This window comes from Caloenas nicobarica, chromosome 12 (assembly GCF_036013445.1).
Source record: "Caloenas nicobarica isolate bCalNic1 chromosome 12, bCalNic1.hap1, whole genome shotgun sequence".
Taxonomy (NCBI): domain Eukaryota; kingdom Metazoa; phylum Chordata; class Aves; order Columbiformes; family Columbidae; genus Caloenas; species Caloenas nicobarica.
The window spans coordinates 3,899,851-3,918,799 of record NC_088256.1 but is presented as its reverse complement, the minus strand read 5'-3'; the positions used below and the strand labels follow the sequence as shown (position 1 = coordinate 3,918,799).

Sequence of the window (18,949 nt, the reverse complement as noted above, 5' to 3'; positions counted from 1 at the left end):
AATCCCCTTCTTAGTATTGTTTCCTTAAGCAAGGCAAGATTTTTAGAGAGAGGCGATATCTTTTATTAAAGCAAGCTGATACAGTTGGAGGATGAGGGAGGGGAAACCAAACCAGTAGTTCTTTCTCTTGGCTTTTACATGCATGTTTCCTGAGGCTCTTGCAAATTGAATTCTCATCTTTACACAGATCCTACCGAGGTGGCGACTGATAGAAAAGAGAATGTGTTGGCATGGTCATGCAGGTGGAGGACTTCACACAGATCCAAAGGAAGGGGTAAAAAAATGGCTTAATTAGTATTGCTTTTTAAATAAAAAATGTGATCAGCTTGCCTTCCCTCCTCCCCCCCACACAAAAAAAGCCGAAAACCCCAAACAACAGTTTGTTGAGTACTGTAGCAGAGTAGATACTGTTTAATTGCTGATGTAGGCTTTCTAGGTCATAAATCATCAAATGTTTGTAATAACTGTGTTGAAGTGCTTCAGTTATTTTATTAAAAATGTGATTTTACTGTCACACACTCCTTTGAAATTGTCCCGTGTTATGTTGTTGGTTTGTTTGTTTGTTTGTTTCACAGAAAGTGTGTTCCATTGTAATTTATCGTGGTTTGTTATTCTTGTTTGTGACTGATATTTCCCTGTGACTTGACATTCAGGATAGTAGAAATCAGCTTGTGGATACAAGTTAGTGCATCAGTTGGTAAAATTGCACTTGAAGCGGGGTAGAGAGAGAGGTAATTAAACTGCATGTATTTATACTTATATCAGATGCATTAACATTAAATCTATTTTGACTGTATTTATATTCAGGAAGCACATGTTAAAATAATTATGATAGGTATGCAAAGAGAAGCAGTATCTTTTATTAGACCAAATGATTACAGTCAGAAAACAAGGCAAGCTTTTGGTGAAAACTTCACATGATTAAAATTGCAGAATCCAAGCTCTCCAGTTTATGTAACTTCGGTTTTCTTACTTTAGGTGCAAGCTTATTTCTGCTGCTTTGTGTAATTGCCAAACAACTCTGTGTGATGATTAGAACTTGTTTAAATTTGGGTGGGATGACTAGCAAAGACCATGTTGATGACAAACTGAAATTTCAGGGCAGAATCCAGGTCTCTCAGGGCTGGTTGGCTCATGCTGAACTGTTCTGTCAGTGTATTTTCCACAGCCTCATTTGTAAAGAAAATGAAGAGTTCAGCTGAGGATTTCCTCTTCAATTTTGATCTAGTGTTGTCCCTTCATCGAATCCAAACCTGATTTGTGTTACAGGCAGAGGTCAGGAGAGATGCTACCAAAATTTATGCTGTGGTAATAGGAGGGAATTTCATAACCTAAAGTATAGCCAGCTTGTTTTAGCGAACGTCTGTGATCTTTTCTGCATAAGGCACAGGGGGAAATAGAATAATCGGACATCTTCAGTCAGTGTCTCTGCATGTTACATAAACTTTAGATTGATTTTAAGACCCTCTTTGCAACAGCTATAGGCCCTTTCAAAGATTTCCTGGCCAAACAGACTTTAAAGCTAGCAGATTGTCCTTCTCAGTGTTTAGTCTAATTATATATGTTATGGAATATAATGGCTATAGATAGCATTTCTCCTGTAAATGGGAGGAGGATGTTATCCCCTGTGTTGTCACTTTGGTGATCACACATCTGTTGGGCTTAATTATTTGTTCTTGGGATTTTTTTCCTACTAGACTATCTGTTTGCCTGGGTATATTGATTAGCTGAATGTTTCCTGTTTGCTGTCATATAACTTCATTTTTCACAACTCCATGGAAAAGAGTTTAGAACAAAGTCACCCTCATATGATTCAGTTGCAAATCCATTTCACAGACTCAGCTTCACAACCGACCTACCTTCAAAAATACCACAAGGGGCTCTTTATTCTTTCTTTAAGAAGCTATTTCCTGAAATACAGACCTCTTTCAACTGAACGCCCTTTGCATGTGATGGGCAACTTCCAGGACAAATCTATTTAATCATTATAGCTATTGCATGTGTAATCATAGTGTATTTTCTTTGGAATTACTACTTTTCAAAGGTCTACAGTTTGGCATCATTCAGCAATTCAAATGTCAGGGTTTTCTCTGGTCAGAAAGGAAGTGGAAGCTTCTATTTACCAGAACACCAGCAACACTAAGGAACAGTGGATGTTCCTTAAAATTAAAACTCACTACGAATAAGTTAGCCAGAAATTTTGCTGGCAGCCGATATTTTTTTACTCTGCTAGGCCGTGTAAATATTCCAGTGGCATTGTCCGTTCACCCATTACTTGCAGTCGCTCCTGTATAAGCCAATCCCCTGATTTTTTTTATTCCAAGAAATGGAGCTGTAATGTAGTTAATCTAGGACATTGTCAGTTAAGGCTGTTGTCTAAATAAGCAACTATCAGCTGTTAAGCATTGCCCAGGAGAAAGCAGCAAGAGCTGGCTCTAGATGAGGTGAAACATGTGAAGAGTGGAAAAAACAGAGTAACATTGGGTGCAAAAGCCAAGAGGTTCTTAGCAAAAATGTAGAGCAGGAAATCTGATGTTACAAGTGCAGTTCCTGCACTTGTGTTCAGTGCATAAAAGTACTGGCACCCAATTTACCACATGAGTATTTTTTCCCCTAGGATTATGCTTTTAGGAAAACTGTAGGTGATATACCTGTCAGCTCTATTATACCTTTCTCTCTTGCAAAAGTTTTTGACAAACCAGCCTGTTCATTCTGGAAACTGACTTTGGAACTGATGCTTTAAATTGCCCCTTTTGTAGCAGCTCCAGGGGATACAAAACTGAATACTAAGGATAAACACAAAGTGTGAAGGGCATTGTTACCTTCATCTCACAAGTAACTGAGAGAGAAGCTTACACATCTGTTTTTTTACAAAATGACTTTTACTTGCTGCAGTGGCCGATATGCTGAATGCTAAAACTGTGAACAGTATTGTTCTTTACCACCTTTGGGTTTTTTCTTGTGTGCGCCGATCTTTTGTACACAGAACAGACAGGAATAAATTCTGTAGCTCCTGACTTGTTGCTAAGCAGGCATATATTACTTGTGGAAAGACCAATGGTCACGATGGAGGCCTGATAATTAGCCTTCCCTACCACTGTTTCACTCAGTTGCTGTTTAGTTTGCTCATCATTGCTTGACTTCTTTGGAGAGATGGATAGTGTAAAAACAGAGGACTACCCTGTTTCCCCAAAAATAAGACAGAGTCTTATATTAATTTTTGCTCCAAAAGATGCGTTAGGGTTTGTTTTCAGGGGATGTGTTATTTTTCCATGAACAACAGTCTATATTTATTCTCGAACAAAAAAATCAACATTTATTCAAATATAGTCATGTCATCACGTTCTGGTACATCATCATAACTCTCCAAACCCTGAATTCCGTCATGAATTTCTTGTGACTCTATTTCCTTTTTCCATGTACAACAATCTATATTTACTGATATTCATGAAAAAATCAACATTTATTCAAATACAGTCATGTCATCATCTATTGTTTTGGGTCTCGTGGGGTCTTTTGAGTGTGATTCTTTTGGGGGTGTCTGCTTTTCTTGGTGTAGGGTCTATCTGTCCTGCTGCATTCTATTGCCAATTAATTCTACTTTTTTACATGCATAGCTGCCTGGACACAATTTAAATTGACTTTTTAAATGAACTGTAACTAGAGCTGATTTTTGGAGTAGGGCTTACATTTTGAGCATCCTCAAAAATCCTGAAAAATCATGCTAGGGCTTATTTTTGGAGTAGGTCTTATTTTTTGGGGAAAAAGGGTAAGTACTTTTTTCCCAAAGTTTATAAGGAAAATTCAGGCCCTAGTTTACATTTATTTAAGCTGATAAAACAACTGAAAAAAAGAATCCTGCCTCCTTCCTCACCTTGGTGTTTTGCTACATAAGTCACTGTATGGTCGGATGGTGAGCTAGTGTGAAGTGATCTAGCTGAAAAATTCCATGTTCAAATGGTGGTAATACCCGCTCCCTCCCCAAACTACCTCTGCTGCTTCACTCGCAGCAAGCCTGAAACAACCTAAATGCCTCTTGCTATTTAAAAAAAATAAGAAAAAGTTGTGTTCTCAGCCGTGCTTGTTATCATGCTACTGAATGTGTAGGTTTATTTGACTCTGGGACAAAACTCTGCAGCAAACACTGAAGAGTTTTCTGACGGCTGCATAAGCTGGATTGGTTCAGCGGGGTATTTCATGAGCTCCAGAGGTTGTGAGAAAGGGCTGGGACTGTGCACTTGAGTGCTGGAAAAAGAGGAGGAAGCAGGGGAGGAAGAAAGGCGTTTGCGGAATAACCTCATGCAGGTGCAAGACAGCTTGTGCTAGTACAATAACGAGGATGATACGGCTTCGTGAGTGAGTACACAGGGAGCCAGAATGGGTCTTCTTTTCTTTGTCGGCAGTGACAGCTTAAATGCAAGTTAAACTACCATTTTCTTCCATCATGCCTCTGATAGCTCGTCATCCTGGCACAGGCTGTATCCACAAAGTCACAGGGTCAGCCCAGTGAATGCTTTGAAAGATTGAGTAATCTTGGAGATTGTGAAGAGGTGGGAAGATGACTTTCTTTTTTCCGTCTTTAGGTATTTTAAAAGGTTCAGAACCTGGATGGGTGGGTGAGGGGGGCAGGAAGATGGTCAATATTCTTTCCTTTGCAAATAGTCTTCAGTATTTGGTAGTGTGTTTTAAAAACATACCACATTCAAAAAGAAGAAAAGGCTTTTCTCCTTTGCTCCCTGATTTATCATACTTTTCCTTCCATCCCTTTCGTTTCTGTAGAAATAGGCCCTGGAAGAAAATATAAAACATTACTACCACTTAAAAGGAGGTAAAGTAAATGCTTCTCTAAACTTTTTTATGGATCACAGTAAATCAAAAAAGGGCCTGAGTCCATTGAACAGATTGCTCATTTTAATTCTTAATGTTGCCACTTGCACATTTAAACCGTTTTCAACTCATGTTTTTGTACAACAGTAACATTTCTTTCATGGTAAACTTTGATGTAATGTATGTGCATTTTGCATCTCCTTTGATATTTCTTCTTGTTCCTTTGCAAGGCCTTTGGCAAATGACTGTCTGCCTTCTGACTTTTCTCCTGAACGGATTTACTTCTGTTACCATTCACAGCCACGAAGAAATGGAAATAGATTCCTTGTTTGCAGCCAGTGTATTTTGTTCTTTTTAATAGCTTTTCTGTGCAAAGTCTGACTAGCCAATAGCAACATATAATTAGAACTGCTCTGGTTGCACTTTTGTGTTAATGTGATACCATTTTTTTAACTTCCTTTTAACCTGTAAGTGATGATCAAAGATATTTTCCAAATGTTCGACCTGCTATTTATGCACATCCTTGGCTCAAATGGATAGATTCGTGTATATACTGCAGCAGATACCTCCGTCTCATGAATGGTTAGGACACAACAGAAAGAGCTTTGCATCCTCTCTTCACTTACAAACCTTCCATATATCCATTTTTTAGAAGTCCTTTGAAATGTGCTTATACTGTGTAATGCTCCAGTACATTTGCAATTGTTGACAAAACACGATCTCTCTTCCCCTTGGTTTTCTTTGAAGCTATGACTAGGAACACGGAGATGAATTTTCCGGTGCTTTTAAAAGCTTATATTTATAGAATTGGCTTCCCTGGTTGCCTCAGCAATCTTAACTCTTAGCAGAACTCTCCTTTCTTGCTCATTCGCACTGGACCTTAACAGAGAAAGTCAAGGAGGGAGCATTTAAAAAATATAAACCAGTGAGGGAAGCAATAAAAGATATTGTAAAACTCCCCCTTTTTACTGACCTCTGTAATGAAAAGTTATCTTTAAAAGGTCTAGACTTTTTTTTTCTTTCCCTCCTCCTCCCTGATTACAAAATATTGCCTGAAATGGCGAGATTAGCTGCTACTTGGTGCCCTCCCTTCAGCTTTAGATAACCTGCGTGTCTTTCAAGTTAACCCCAGGGTAGCTGAGACAGAAGAGTTGTTGATACTTGGGCTGTGTGTTATTGCATGTGCTGTTACTCTCAGTTCGGTAGTGGGGTTGAGGCTTCAGCTAATATATTCTACTGAACTCCAAAGCTAAATATATTTCAAGTGTTAGTGATACAGACATCTATCCACCTAGAAAATAACCTATGGTTCTGTAAAAAAAACACCAAAATACCCCTCAAACCAAAACAACCTGACCCCCAAACCTCCAAAACCCTAAACCAGAAAAACCTGATATTTCTCAAGAAGGCTTGTTAACTCAATTATGGTCTTGTTTAGAGCAAAATTTGAGGTTTGGAGAAGGAGAACCTATTTGAAGGACTCATTAAAAATGGATGTAATCAGTTAAGCTAATGTGTGGCCGTGTACATCTCAGCAGTCTCATGAAACCTGATGACCCAACATCCAGGGTCATTCTGTGGAACAAAGTGGTGACATCGGAAGCTGAGTTAAGGCCACTGGAATAGTTTTCTTGCTGGTAGCCATAACTTCATGGGGCACCCATTGAAGGTCTGTCCTTTGTGTTCCTGAAAACATGCCCTAAAAACACATGGGCAGAATAAGAGTATTTCTCACTTCTCTGCAAAGGTGATAAGATGTCCAAAAAAAACCTGTGAAAGTGGTTGTTGGAAATGCTTAAATTTGTTGTAATGCAATCAAATAATTGGAGCTGAAATGTGTATACAGTTCAGTTAATATATCAGCATAAATGTTCAGCTTCAGAGGTTTGAGTTGCTATAATGCTAGTGACTTTTTAAAAATATACTGCATTTTATTGTGACTTGCTGAATGTTCTCCAAACTACTTACGTTTATTGTCAACCTTTCAGGCTTCCTTCTTGCCTTAGTTTTTATTACTTCATTGTAATTGTTTTGGCTTTTTGTTTGTTTTGGTTTGGTTTTTTACTTTTCCCTCGGGTTGATTTTGTGCTGTTTTAAAACATCTTCCAAAGAAGAAATACCAAGCCCTTGCATTTTGTACAGAAATCTTGAGAAGATAAAACAGAAGGGTCAGTTTATTATTCTGTGAAGTCTTTTAGCTGTGGTGAATCGTGGCCTTCTCTGTATTCCATTTCCACTTTGCTATACTTGCACTCTTGAGGACGTGTGAATTAAGAACAATTTATCTGTTTTAACAGCATGTCATGGATATAAACCTAAAAATTTACAGCTTGAAATTTTAGTGTCAAACATTGGGAAGTATCGGTTGCGTATCAAATAAAATACAGAAGCGATCCAAATGTATAAAATTCATTCCTATTTATTCTGTTATTTTGCATCTGGGAGTCTCTTTATAATGTGATACCTTTGTTTGTTCTTGCCAACAGCTGAAAGAGATAGATGCCAAGAAGATTATTAGAGCAATGTTGTCATACGTGTGGCCTAAAGACAGACCAGACCTGCGAGCCAGAGTAGCCATATCTCTGGGGTTTTTAGCAAGTGCAAAGGTAAGTACAGATCCTTCGTCGTGCTGGGATAGCTACTATTCTCCTGGAGTTCGTACAAGGAGTAATTTTCTTTTTTATCATTTAAGAGCTTTTACAGTCAGTCTTCCTGTATGAGGAGCATACAGTATTAGAAATATTATCTTGGATTTTTTAACGGGGTATGCATGTGATCTGCATGTGTGTGGTTGGGGAAATCATGATGATGATGACCAGAATTTTTATATCTGTTGCTCACATTAGTTTATTCCAGGATTTTCCATTGCCAGTTAATCATTTACAGGATAAGTTATGGGAAGTGCGAGTTAAAGGTTGCTGATGGATGTTCTCTTGTCGTGTGCTGCTGTGTCTGTCAAACAGGATTTCTTCAAGGCTCTGTGCCTGTTTTCAGCTCTGAACTTGAGCAGTGTGGTGGTGTCTACTCACAACTCTTGCTGTGCTGTGGGAAAAAGGATTTGACCTCCAGTCTCTTCTTGATATTTCTCTGTGAGATGAGAATGGTATTTCTGTGGTTTCAGGGACTCCTCTGGTGCCCTAATGTGAAAGAAGCCGTCTAACATTTTTTATGTTGAACCATGCTTTCATTCAAATCACTTTTCTTGTAGTCTTTTCATTAGGAAGTGGAGGGTTGCTCTTACCTTTACTTCATTGTGTGAAAGGATCTCTTACACTCTTGTCTTCAATAAAATTAGTGTTTATTCATTCTTAGAAAGAACTAGGCATACAAAAGCTTTCCACAGATTAATGTAGGATATAATTCAAATGTTGTGCAAACCTTGTAGAAATAGTTTAGAAGATCAAATGTTAACTTTGTGCGAATAATCTTTTGCTTTTGAAAAAAAAATATTTGACTGCAAAATATTGGGAGTAAATCGTGTAAGGATCATTGAGATGTGGCTCAACTGGGTTGCTTCTGAGTATGGCAATTTTAACCAAACATAATGCTAATATTAGTATCTTGCTGAGATATGCTAAAGTAGGTACTACTTCGTAATGAGTTTTAGCACTTAAGCTAGTTGCAGTAGCAATTTCTTACCATTCAGCAACATTGCCATGTCATGAAAAGAGAGAAGAAACAAGTTTCAGCTATGTAGGTGATAAAAGAAGAGTACTTGAGAGAGAAATGTGCTCATTTATTTGAGCTGAAGAGGAAAGGCCGATTATTTGATCTCAGCTCGCTCCCATAGGCAGTCTATCAGGTGCTTGCTGGTCCTGTCTGCAACAGATATTTTGCGTTGTGCTGCTGGTCAGGAAGTTGCTGATAACACAGGTGACAACATGTACAATACAGCAAGTCTGTTCAAGTCTGTACAAGTAAACTTCCACCCTTTTTGTATGCCTGGGCAAAATATGCAGCAATGCTTTCGATTACACTTGAAAACTATCTGGGAAGCTGCTCGAAATGCAGATGCTAGGAGCATTTTTACCTTGTATACTGTGCAGTTGTCCTCACAATAATATCTAACTTATCATATGCTTGGTTCTTTGTGGGTTTGTGATTTATATTTAAGAATACCCCATTTACCAGGTGGATATGAAAATTCTCATATCTAACTCAGTTTCTTTTAAAAGCCTCTTATTTGTAATGTGGATAATAATCTGAAGGAAGTTTTGAAAGAAGTTTGATGTATTTTCCTTTTTCTCTTCTCTTCCCCACACTTTCTAATTTGTAGGGTTATATGAATATGATGGAGAATGTGAATCCAGAATCTAATCTGGCATGTGGCAGCATCGTACCTCGCTTTTAGGAAATCTGTTAATGTTTCAAGCAGCTTTCTGGGGTGTAATGGAAACAAAATTGGTGGCCAGGATGCCTGACTCTTGCAAATAGCTCAGTATTTGGTATAATAACAGAGCTATTACACTTCTACTGGGAGAGAGAGATGTTTCCCCCCCGTCAGAAAAATCAGACACTTAGTGGCTCTTTCGGGAAGTAACTGATGTTTGTATCTCTCTTAAGTGTTCTCTATGTACAAGGCTGCCTCGAAGCCCTGGTGTCCAGAGCAGATTCCCAGAAGGACAGAGCAGAAAACCTGTTGAGCTTTGCCCAGGTTTTAGGAGATGCCTGTTAAAGCAGAAGTTTTTGTGAGAATGTTTGTTTTGGCAACCAAGGATTTCCTGGGGAAAACACACAACAAGCTCTCTACAGAATATATATTATGTCATAACAAAGCTGTATTAGAACTTGGACATTTTCAAATAACTGCAATTTAACACGTTACCCCTCACCACCTGAGCTACGTCTGCTCCTCCTTTGCAAAATAAATTTTCTTGAATTGCTTCTTACGTTACACATGCTAAGTATGTGTGTAGTTATTGTGGCATAACTGACTTGAAACAGCGCATTACAGAGCTATAGTAAGTCTGATGTATCTTTGAGCCCTGAACATCTGCTTTTCTTCCAGAGCAAACTAAGGGTCACTTTGTCCTAAAGAAAATGAAATACAAATCAGTTTACCTGTAGCTTGCCTGGACCTTGTATAATCCTGTGCAGTTTCTTCATTATTCCGTTTGGGAGCCCTTTGTTCTGATTGCATGTGAGGTTAATTACAATGTACTGGACAGACCACACAAGCAGTTTGTTAAAGGTTCTCTGCTGTACAGTTGTATCAGACCAGGAATGTCAGTGTATCTTTCTCTTTGCTGCAGTCTGGCCCGGTTTCTTTGTTCACTGTGAACCTGTCTGCATCTGAAGGATGTTACAGCCTTATTATGGGTTTTGTCTAAAGGCTGCTTGTTCTCAGGGGTTTTGCATAGAGAATTATGTGCTCATGGTGCCTGCTGCTGGTCACCTTCCCCCCCAAGAAATAGTTGGTAAGCCTTTTGGCCAATTTTTTCTGATTTTGACAAAAGGCTTTGAGGTTTTATTCATCTCTATTTCTAAAGTTAAATTTCGGATTAGAAGAACAGATCAAAATGGTGACGCTGAGACAGAGGCTGTAGGGTGGCTTTGGTTTTATTCTAAGAAAACTCCAGAGAAATCACAAAGGAGAGGTAGGTTGTGAAATCTTCAGGCACAGAAACAAAATTAGGAGTTCATACCCAGCTTGATTTAACTTACCCATAAAACAGCTAGAGATCATACCTACTTGTCCTGCTGTTTGAGAAATGTTTTGGTTGTTTAAATCTTCCAGCTCAGTAAAGTTTAATTTCAAAAGAAATACCAGTTTGTGTGCAGCTACAGAAAAGCCCACAGTTACAATCTGTCTTGACTCCTTCTGTGGGGCCCAGCTGCCTGTCATTGAACAAATTATTGTGATTTTTGGTTCCTTTTTGTCTACACATAACTGCTAGTAGTGTTGTTAGCCTTCAAAGTGAGCTGTTTGTATGGCTTTTTATGACTGGGAGCTGACAGGATGAAGTCTCCTCTAGGGCTAGTAAGGTCTTGTCTTCCTTGGAAGATTTGTTGTATTATGACACACTTTACATTTTTATCTTAAATATTTATAGCCTATCTAGACATGTGCAATCTGAAAGATGCAACAGGAAGACAGGTGAGAGGAGCACACAGGCATTATCTATGTCTTCAGACACATAGATTAGCCTGCTCAGGTTCTATATATCTGGGAGTTTTTTTCCACATTCCCTAGACCGTTTCTTGTCTCATTTAGTGGGGTGTGTATCATAAATGCTTCTTTACTTTCCTGTTTCTTCCCTTCTTCTGTGACACAAGAAGTAGTGCTTTGGCTTCTGAGCAGCTGAGTTAAACACATGAATATGACAAAATCACTTGTCACCTCTGTCAGCCTGTAGCGGTTTTTGGCCTGTTGGTCACAGGCCAAACACATGTTCTTCACGAGCCAGAGGAATCTTTCAGACTATCTGCATTTCTCCTGACTGCTAATTCCCTGAGCTTCCGCAGAAGAAGTTGTTTGGCTAAGGAGGCAGGACACAAGCGTTGTACTGTAAATTTTGTCTGCGTGCAGAGATAATGATATCTATTCACGCAGTTAAGTATGTATGTATGATCTTGGTGTTTGCTCAGATGGAGTTAGATAGTTACAGTAAACCTTTAGAAACTGTTAGCTTTATGAGAAGTTTCAGGTGACACATATTTTTAAATTTTTTAGTTATTTTTTTCCTCTTACTTGCAAAAGTACGTTTTAGGTCATCATCAAATTCGAGGAAGGCATGAAACCAGCTGCTTCTTCCCTCTTTTGGACCACATTTTGGAGCTGCTTTAGCTGCCTTTCCTCTGTAAGGGATGGAGTTTTCTGGCTTTATTTCCACAAATGGAGTTGTTGGATATGTATGTTTATCTTGGTCCAGAGATAAATTCAGTCATCTTCATGTCAACGTTTCTCATTGAATTATTGGCAAGAGAAGAGTTCACTGTAGAGCAGTTTTATCGTGTTGGGGCTCAGCCTGTCACTAATTCATCATCTTTATTAAACAAGAAATACTGGGAAGAGCAAAATGAGAGATAAGACTGTTTGCCTTAAAAGTACTGTAATCCCACAAGGGAATAAAGATGATGATGCATTGTCAGCTTAAAACAGTGCAGTCATTTAAAAAAATGCTTAAACTCATTTAAGCATGATGCATTGCAGTATAATGTGCTATTAAATGCGGGCAATTGAGTTGGGGTGACTTCATGGGTGCCGTATTTGCTTTCCAATAAATTCAGGCAGGGCTAAACTATTAATTCAAAATTATGAATAGAAAATATACAAATCTAGATTAAAAGGGTCTTTTTAATGGGAATTGTTATTAAGCTTTCAGGCATTAGGAAGAGGAGGGAAACCTATCTAGGTCTGTTGCCTAAAACAGTTGTTTTGCAAGGTGGCTTTTCATGGCGCACCTAAGTGTGCTTAAAGCTTTTTGTTCTGTGCCAGCAAATTTTGGCTGGCAAAGAGATAGCTGTGAGTTTATGTGGGACGCGGAAATTTTGTTTTCATTAACGTGAACGTGATCTTGTTGTTCTAACAAATCAAGCAGGAAAGGCCTGTTTCTAATAATGGCCTCTCATCTATCTTGCTATGAACTCTGTAAGATTAACTTTTTTTTTAATTACTGGAAAGCAGACTGTCTTGATTGCTAATGGAGGGCGATACCACGCTGCCTTGTTCTTGTTTAAGCTTTACCCTCCAGGAGTTAGAACAACTATAACCTGAGACCAGGCTTTAAATTTCGTTTAAACACTATTGGGCAGAATTATGTTGGTGTAAAAGAAGACATTTCTGCAAAATTGTAGGCTGTTACCAGTTAAATTAATTGCGAGTTGAGAGCTGCAGTTCAAAGAATACATATTTTCTCTTTAAGTGGACTTCAAGAAATATCTATAGTTCTATTTCTAAACTACCTGTAGTGCAGCATGGTCTCGAAGAAGAGTAAAATCCCTGCAGAGGAATTTGTGAGAATCTGCACAAAGCAAGACAATCTGCATTACAATAGTCTTATTTTCTACTGAGCGGTCTCTCCCAGGAAAACCTACACTTTGTCATGTTGGTCATTACTGTAACACAGATGGTAGTATATTCATCTTTATTAAGAACAAAATGCCACCCAAAAATTGAGTTTCAGTAACTCTGAAGGGAATAGCAGGGTTTTTTGATTATACTGGAGAAGGCAGGGGGGGATTTGAATTTCAGTGTTGTAAAGATTCAATGTCTCTGTTAATGCATCCTCAGTTCTTTCTGGGACTTTATGCTTAAGGTTTAAGCGTGTCATGGCAGTAACTTGTTTGTCTGCGGCATATAACTGAAGTTCCCAGACGTTATTGTATACTGCTGCTTTGATAGTGTTTGGTGCCTTTCTGCAGATAATGCTAACCTCTGGTCTTTTTTTTTTTTTTTTTTTAATGGAGATTTCCCCAATTCCAATCTATTTAAGTAAGAGCTGTTGCTGAACAGCTCTCGGGCTTGCACTGGATACATTTCAGAAGGCTGTATTTGAAGTAGGACCTGATCTTTCCAGCCATTTTCTTTTTTCAGCCACAAACTAACCAGAAATAATCTCACCCAGGTGCTCTCAGATCCCACCTGTTTCCTCTCAGGAGTTATCTAGATGATACTGTATTGAGAATTTGGTAGCCTTTCTTTTTTTTCTGCTTAGTGTATTTCATGGGGAAACACAGGAGGGAAGAGGAGAAAATGGATTCCTTCCTCGTTTGCATTTAAAACTTTTGCCTGAAAGAGTGTTTAAAAAAATTAAACAGAACAGATTAAAAAAAAAATAACTTAGGAATGGTTCTTTAATCCTATAGTTAAAAGAAGTCTTTTCAAAACCCCAGTTTCCCATCTTGGTGAAGTACCTGTCTTCCGCTACTTACAGTAATTCGTAACACTGGGAATATTTGATACTGGGATAGTTATAATTACTAAAAGCCTGTCTTCCAGCTTCAATTTGGACTGGAGTTATGAAAGACTTTACCACTCTTTTCGCTCAAAACCCAGTTTTATCCATTTAATTTCCAGTTTTTTCGCTGGGCTTTCAGCTGACAGACGTCCCTAAATACAATTTAGATCTAAGTGGGTACACAAAACATTTGGTGGAGAGAGCCGAAATATCTTTGTCAATCTGTTTTGGTTTTTGTTCCTTCTCATGTGAAATAACTTGTCATCTACCCACAATTTTTTCCCAAATACTGGAAAAAAACCCTCCAACTTTAAGCAAAGCCAGGTCACTGTAAAGCATTTTAACCTCTGCCGTGATTACAAGGTTGTAGATCTTAACATAGTTGTTCCACTGCTAAAAAACTTGTATACCATATTTTCAAATCTTCAGTTAGAAGCAGTTTGAATTTATGAGCTCAGTTGAAGGTTGACAGTATTTTTTTTCTGGTTGGTACGAATGAGTGATGTAACAATGGGACATTAACGAGACTTAAAAGTTTTATGTTTCCTTTAAGATTTTCAGTATTTTTCTCATGCTACAGTTGTGCAAATAAAACATGCTAAAGTTGGTCTGTTTACATATCTAGCTGTCTTGCTTCTCAGATGTTGAGGAGACACCACTGTTAGAGGAGATGCCTTTGGGTCTGGGTGCTCTTAAAAAATAAGTGTTTGGTTGTGGATATGGCTCCAGTATTTTGTTGGAAAGCTCATATTATTAAAGGAATTTTTATGGAAAATCTTTCGTGCTGTCGTGCCAGACTCTAGGGCTAATGCAGAGGTGAAGTCAGTGTGTATGGTCATGTTCCAAATGGAAAGCGTTATTTAAATATTAAGGTAGTGTTAACAGAAGAGACATAGCATAGGTTAACTTCTTTTCTTTGACTTCACTAGAGCTTTGGTTTGATACACCTCGACTGACCCAGTGTTAGCAATACGTGGGTGAGTTGTTTCTTTTGCAGCAGCCGTTCTTCATACTGACTGTTCCCAGTATCACAAAGAGCAAACCACCTGTAATGACGACGTCGTTTAGCAGCATTGTGAGCACGCATCTGCGGTGTCTGCTACTCCGTTCATTTCCAAGTCTTGCTGTGTTGAGTGCTCAGCCTCAGTTTCAGTGCCTTTGCAGTGTACAGTTTGTTTAGGATAGCAATTGATATTTAAAAGGAACCCGGAGTAAAGACTTGATGGTATGGAGAATCCTGTGCTTGGAATCAAGAGAGCCATCTCACCCACACTGGGTGGTTAAGAACAAAATGTAACAGTAGAGGGATTTCAGGCAAAACAGTCATGCTACATAGATATTTTAATGCATATGGACTAATTGGTGTTCTTATGCTTTTAGGCCATGAATATATTGGTTCCCTTCATGTTCAAATATGCAGTAGACAGCCTCAACCAACTCTCCGGAAACATACTGAACCTCAGTGATGCACCAAATACAGTGGCAACTGTGGCAACCGCTGTTCTCATTGGCTGTAAGTGACGTTCCCAAATCTCTTGGCAAGTGTGAATGTTGCTCGGTAAGGCGAGGGGTAGCGGAGCTGCTGCCCGTTGTGCTGCTGAGCATCTGGGATGGTTATTTCATACTCACTTGTGTGTTATGTCTGTTTGCAATGATCTGGGACCTTGCTTCTGGTATTCCAATTAAGAAATGAAATAATGCTTATAGAAATGATTCTTGATTTGAAATCCTACCCTTTCTTATAAGCAACTGCAAAAGAAACAGGTTTAAAATGTGCGCACAATGGTTTATAAATGAAAAATAGCATAAAGTTTTGGACCAATTAAGTATCAATTACCTTTGAACTAAAAATATTGAATATATATGAAGAATGAGTCTAATGTAATTTCATGCATGAAAGGAAGTTCAAAATATAATCATTTTCATTTTGTAAACTTTTAAATCTTTTTTTAGATGGTATCTCAAGAGCCGGGGCAGCATTATTTAATGAAGCTAGAAATGCAGTATTTGGGAAAGTAGCTCAAAATTCAATCAGAAGGATAGCAAAGAATGTTTTTCTGCACCTGCATAATCTGGACTTGGCGTTCCATCTGAGTAGGCAAACCGGAGCTCTGTCGAAAACCATCGACAGAGGAACAAGAGGCATCAGTTTTGTTCTTAGCGCTTTAGTATTTAATCTGGGACCTACCATGTTTGAAGTGGCACTAGTCAGTGGGATTCTGGTAAGTGGTGTTTATTCCTGACTTGGAATTGTCTCATTAGGAATGATACATTAGTTTTCTTTTACCAAAGTCTACTGAGTATTAATAATAATACTAATTGAATTTACAAGGTAATTTTGAAAGCAGCTACTGTAGAGGAGAGCAATCCATAATTTTCAAGTATTAGTTACTTTAAATTGGCTTATTTGAAATTATTTTCACATTCAACTCCTGTCTTCAGCAATTAGTATTTATGTGGATAGTTTTTAATGTTTTTCTTCAGAATTGTTTTAAAAACGAAATCAGAAAAGTAAACTGTGCACACAAGCATCAAATATATCTGGGTAAAGACTGAGGAAGCAGAATATAAATGTGCAGGAATGTTGTGTCTTAGTGTGTTGAGGATAGAGGAGGGAGTGATTACTGGCTCTGTTCTCAATACTGGGCTTTACTAAGAAGTGAACTTGGAAATGAAAATTATCTTTTTGGAAAAAGACTTCTCCTTCTTGCAGGTTTTAAGCTTAATAAACTCCAGTTTAAACTTCACTTTTATAAACTACGCTTACTATCTCTGAAATCAGGATCTTTGGATATTTATATGCTAAAATCTAAGTTATCAATTGTGTTGCTTAGACAAAATTCATATGAAGAATCTTGTTTTGTTTATTCTCCTTCTTCTTCAAAGCACTTAATCAAATTTGAATGTAATAATATGATTTCAAAACGCTGTTGATTCTGGGGTTAAATTTTATAATCTTTGGAAGTTGCAAATCAAGCTGGCTGTCAGCCAACCCGCCATGATGCTTTCATTTATCTTCTTATGGCTTTTCTCTCCCGATATACCCTGAAGTAGAGAAATCACGTCATAAATTGGTTTGCAAGGCCATTTATTTCTTCTGCAGTGTTCAGCTTTTTTCAAAATCCACCCAAACCCATGTAAACACATACTTACTTGTGCTAACAGCAATATTTATGGCTTATAATGGCAAAAAACCTTCCCAGTATTACGCCATACCCTGGCTCTTGGTTGTCTCCTTTTTGCCTTGTTATCCGTACCCTTCTCTTTGCTCCTTTTGAGTTTGTGCCTGTATTTAGTCTTACGCTTTTCAGAGCACAGAGTGTGGTGGGAGAGACCTTGAGAGTTCTTCTCTCAGGCTAAACTATCATCGTTTTGAGACAACAATGACATTTTGACAATGATTATGTTTTTTTTTTTCTTTTATTTTAAATATTCTAGTATTACAAATGTGGTGCAGAGTTTGCTTTAGTAACCCTGGGGACGCTGGGAGCCTACGCAGCATTCACGATAGGAATTACCCAGTGGAGGTAAGACGTGCCCTCAGGTTGATCCGGGGACCTGGTGTTGCTAAGCCTGAGCTCTTGACTGCATTAAGCCTTCCGTTTGACAGAACCAAGTTTCGAATAGAAATGAACAAAGCAGATAACGATGCGGGTAACGCTGCCATTGACTCACTCCTAAATTACGAGACTGTGAAGGTAAGACCAGTCTTTACTACTTGGCTCTTTGTCTTCTGTCAGCCTAAGCAAAGTGAGTCACGAGATTAATCTTTTACAGGGCTACGTATTTGGAGCAACAGCGTATTTTAAAACGTTATTAATTTGAAGAGTCCTACATGATATTGACAGAACAGCATGAAAGTTGTTAGTGGGGCTTGGAAAAAATCTATTTGCTGACAAAGAGCGAGAAGTTTCTTTTATGACTGAATTGCCTTGACCATCAGTTTCTCCAAAATGTGAACTTAGAGCGTGGAAGAAGCTTCTCTTCACTTGTTTGCAAAATGGTCTTCTGAATGTGACACACTGTATTCTCAAGTGACCATGTGTAGTGTTTTCTCTATCTGTTGCAGTTTGTAGCACTCCATTGCAATGTTTCCATGAAAGAGCATGTCTCTTTTGTTTCTTCTATTGCTACTGTTAAAATACCCTGTGGGCAGCTTGGAGATTGTCCAGACTCAGGCTTATTTTATGCTTCTTTTAACGGGAGAGCTAGAACTGGAAAGATAAGCAGTGGAGTGAGCTGTGAAGCAGGACCCAGGAGCAGACGTTGTGTGAGAGGTGCTGCTCTGGAGAATTTGCCATCATCACAGTGACAAGGATGTTCTAGTACATAGAGGACAGTAACTTTTTCTTCTCATTAGTATCTAGTGGCAGCTGATGTTAATTGGGTAGAAGTTCTGCAAGATAGGCATCCAGTGTTACTAGAACTGAGTGTGGAAGGGATCTCCATAACGTCTCCTTTCCCAGTGCAGGACATGCTGGGGTTTGCTCCTGGGTTTTGTCTTCACACACTGATCTTTTATGATCTTTTCTCTGTAGTCGTTAGGAGTGCTGAAGAGGGGTTGTGTGTCCATCCGTGCACGTAGTACGTTTACACCGAACTTCAGTTAAATGTCTAGTCTGGTATGTTTGGGAATGTGACATTTCTTATTTCTGTGTATGTCGCAGTATTTCAATAATGAGAAATATGAAGCCCAGCGGTATGATGGATTCTTGAAGACATATGAAAATGCCTCCCTGAAGACTACCTCTACATTAGCTCTCCTCAACTTCGGACAGAGCGCTATATTTAGCATTGGCTTAACGGCCATCATGGTGCTTGCTAGCCAGGGCATTGTTGCAGGTAACTGATCTGTCTATAAGCTAAAAATGACCCTCTTTAACCTTAATTCACCCATAACAGAGGTGTTAATTAACTTACGGTTGATGTCATGGTTCATTTTGAGAGTTTTTGCTTTAGAGTTTTGAGCATTTTTGCTTCTTGGAGTATTATTAATTCAATTTTTATATGTATATATTTATCAGTAACTAGTATGATTTTATTAGAAGCATTTTAAAAGTTTAGCAGCTAGTGAAAGATCCTAAGAAAATGTAACTTTGGAAGTTTCTGTTGAAGAATTGTGAAAGACACTTATGTAAATACAAATACTTCTGTGGACCTTCTACAAAGGGCCTTTCTTCTTGCCCTCCTCCCTCTCCACTTTGGCAAGATTCTAAACTTTT

The 18,949-nt window shown here is 38.5% G+C and overlaps 1 protein-coding gene across 1 annotated transcript in view; it reads left to right on the top strand.

The window, feature by feature from the left end:
- The window catches only part of ABCB7 (ATP binding cassette subfamily B member 7), a 39,360-nt gene that overhangs the window by 8,229 nt on the left and 12,182 nt on the right, over positions 1-18,949 (top strand). The window contains exons 3-9 of the mRNA XM_065643300.1: positions 188-274; positions 7,314-7,433; positions 15,108-15,240; positions 15,681-15,949; positions 17,166-17,254; positions 17,338-17,425; positions 18,395-18,569. Of these exons, the coding sequence (XP_065499372.1) occupies positions 188-274; positions 7,314-7,433; positions 15,108-15,240; positions 15,681-15,949; positions 17,166-17,254; positions 17,338-17,425; positions 18,395-18,569 (961 nt within the window). The remainder of the gene's footprint in view (positions 1-187; positions 275-7,313; positions 7,434-15,107; positions 15,241-15,680; positions 15,950-17,165; positions 17,255-17,337; positions 17,426-18,394; positions 18,570-18,949) is intronic.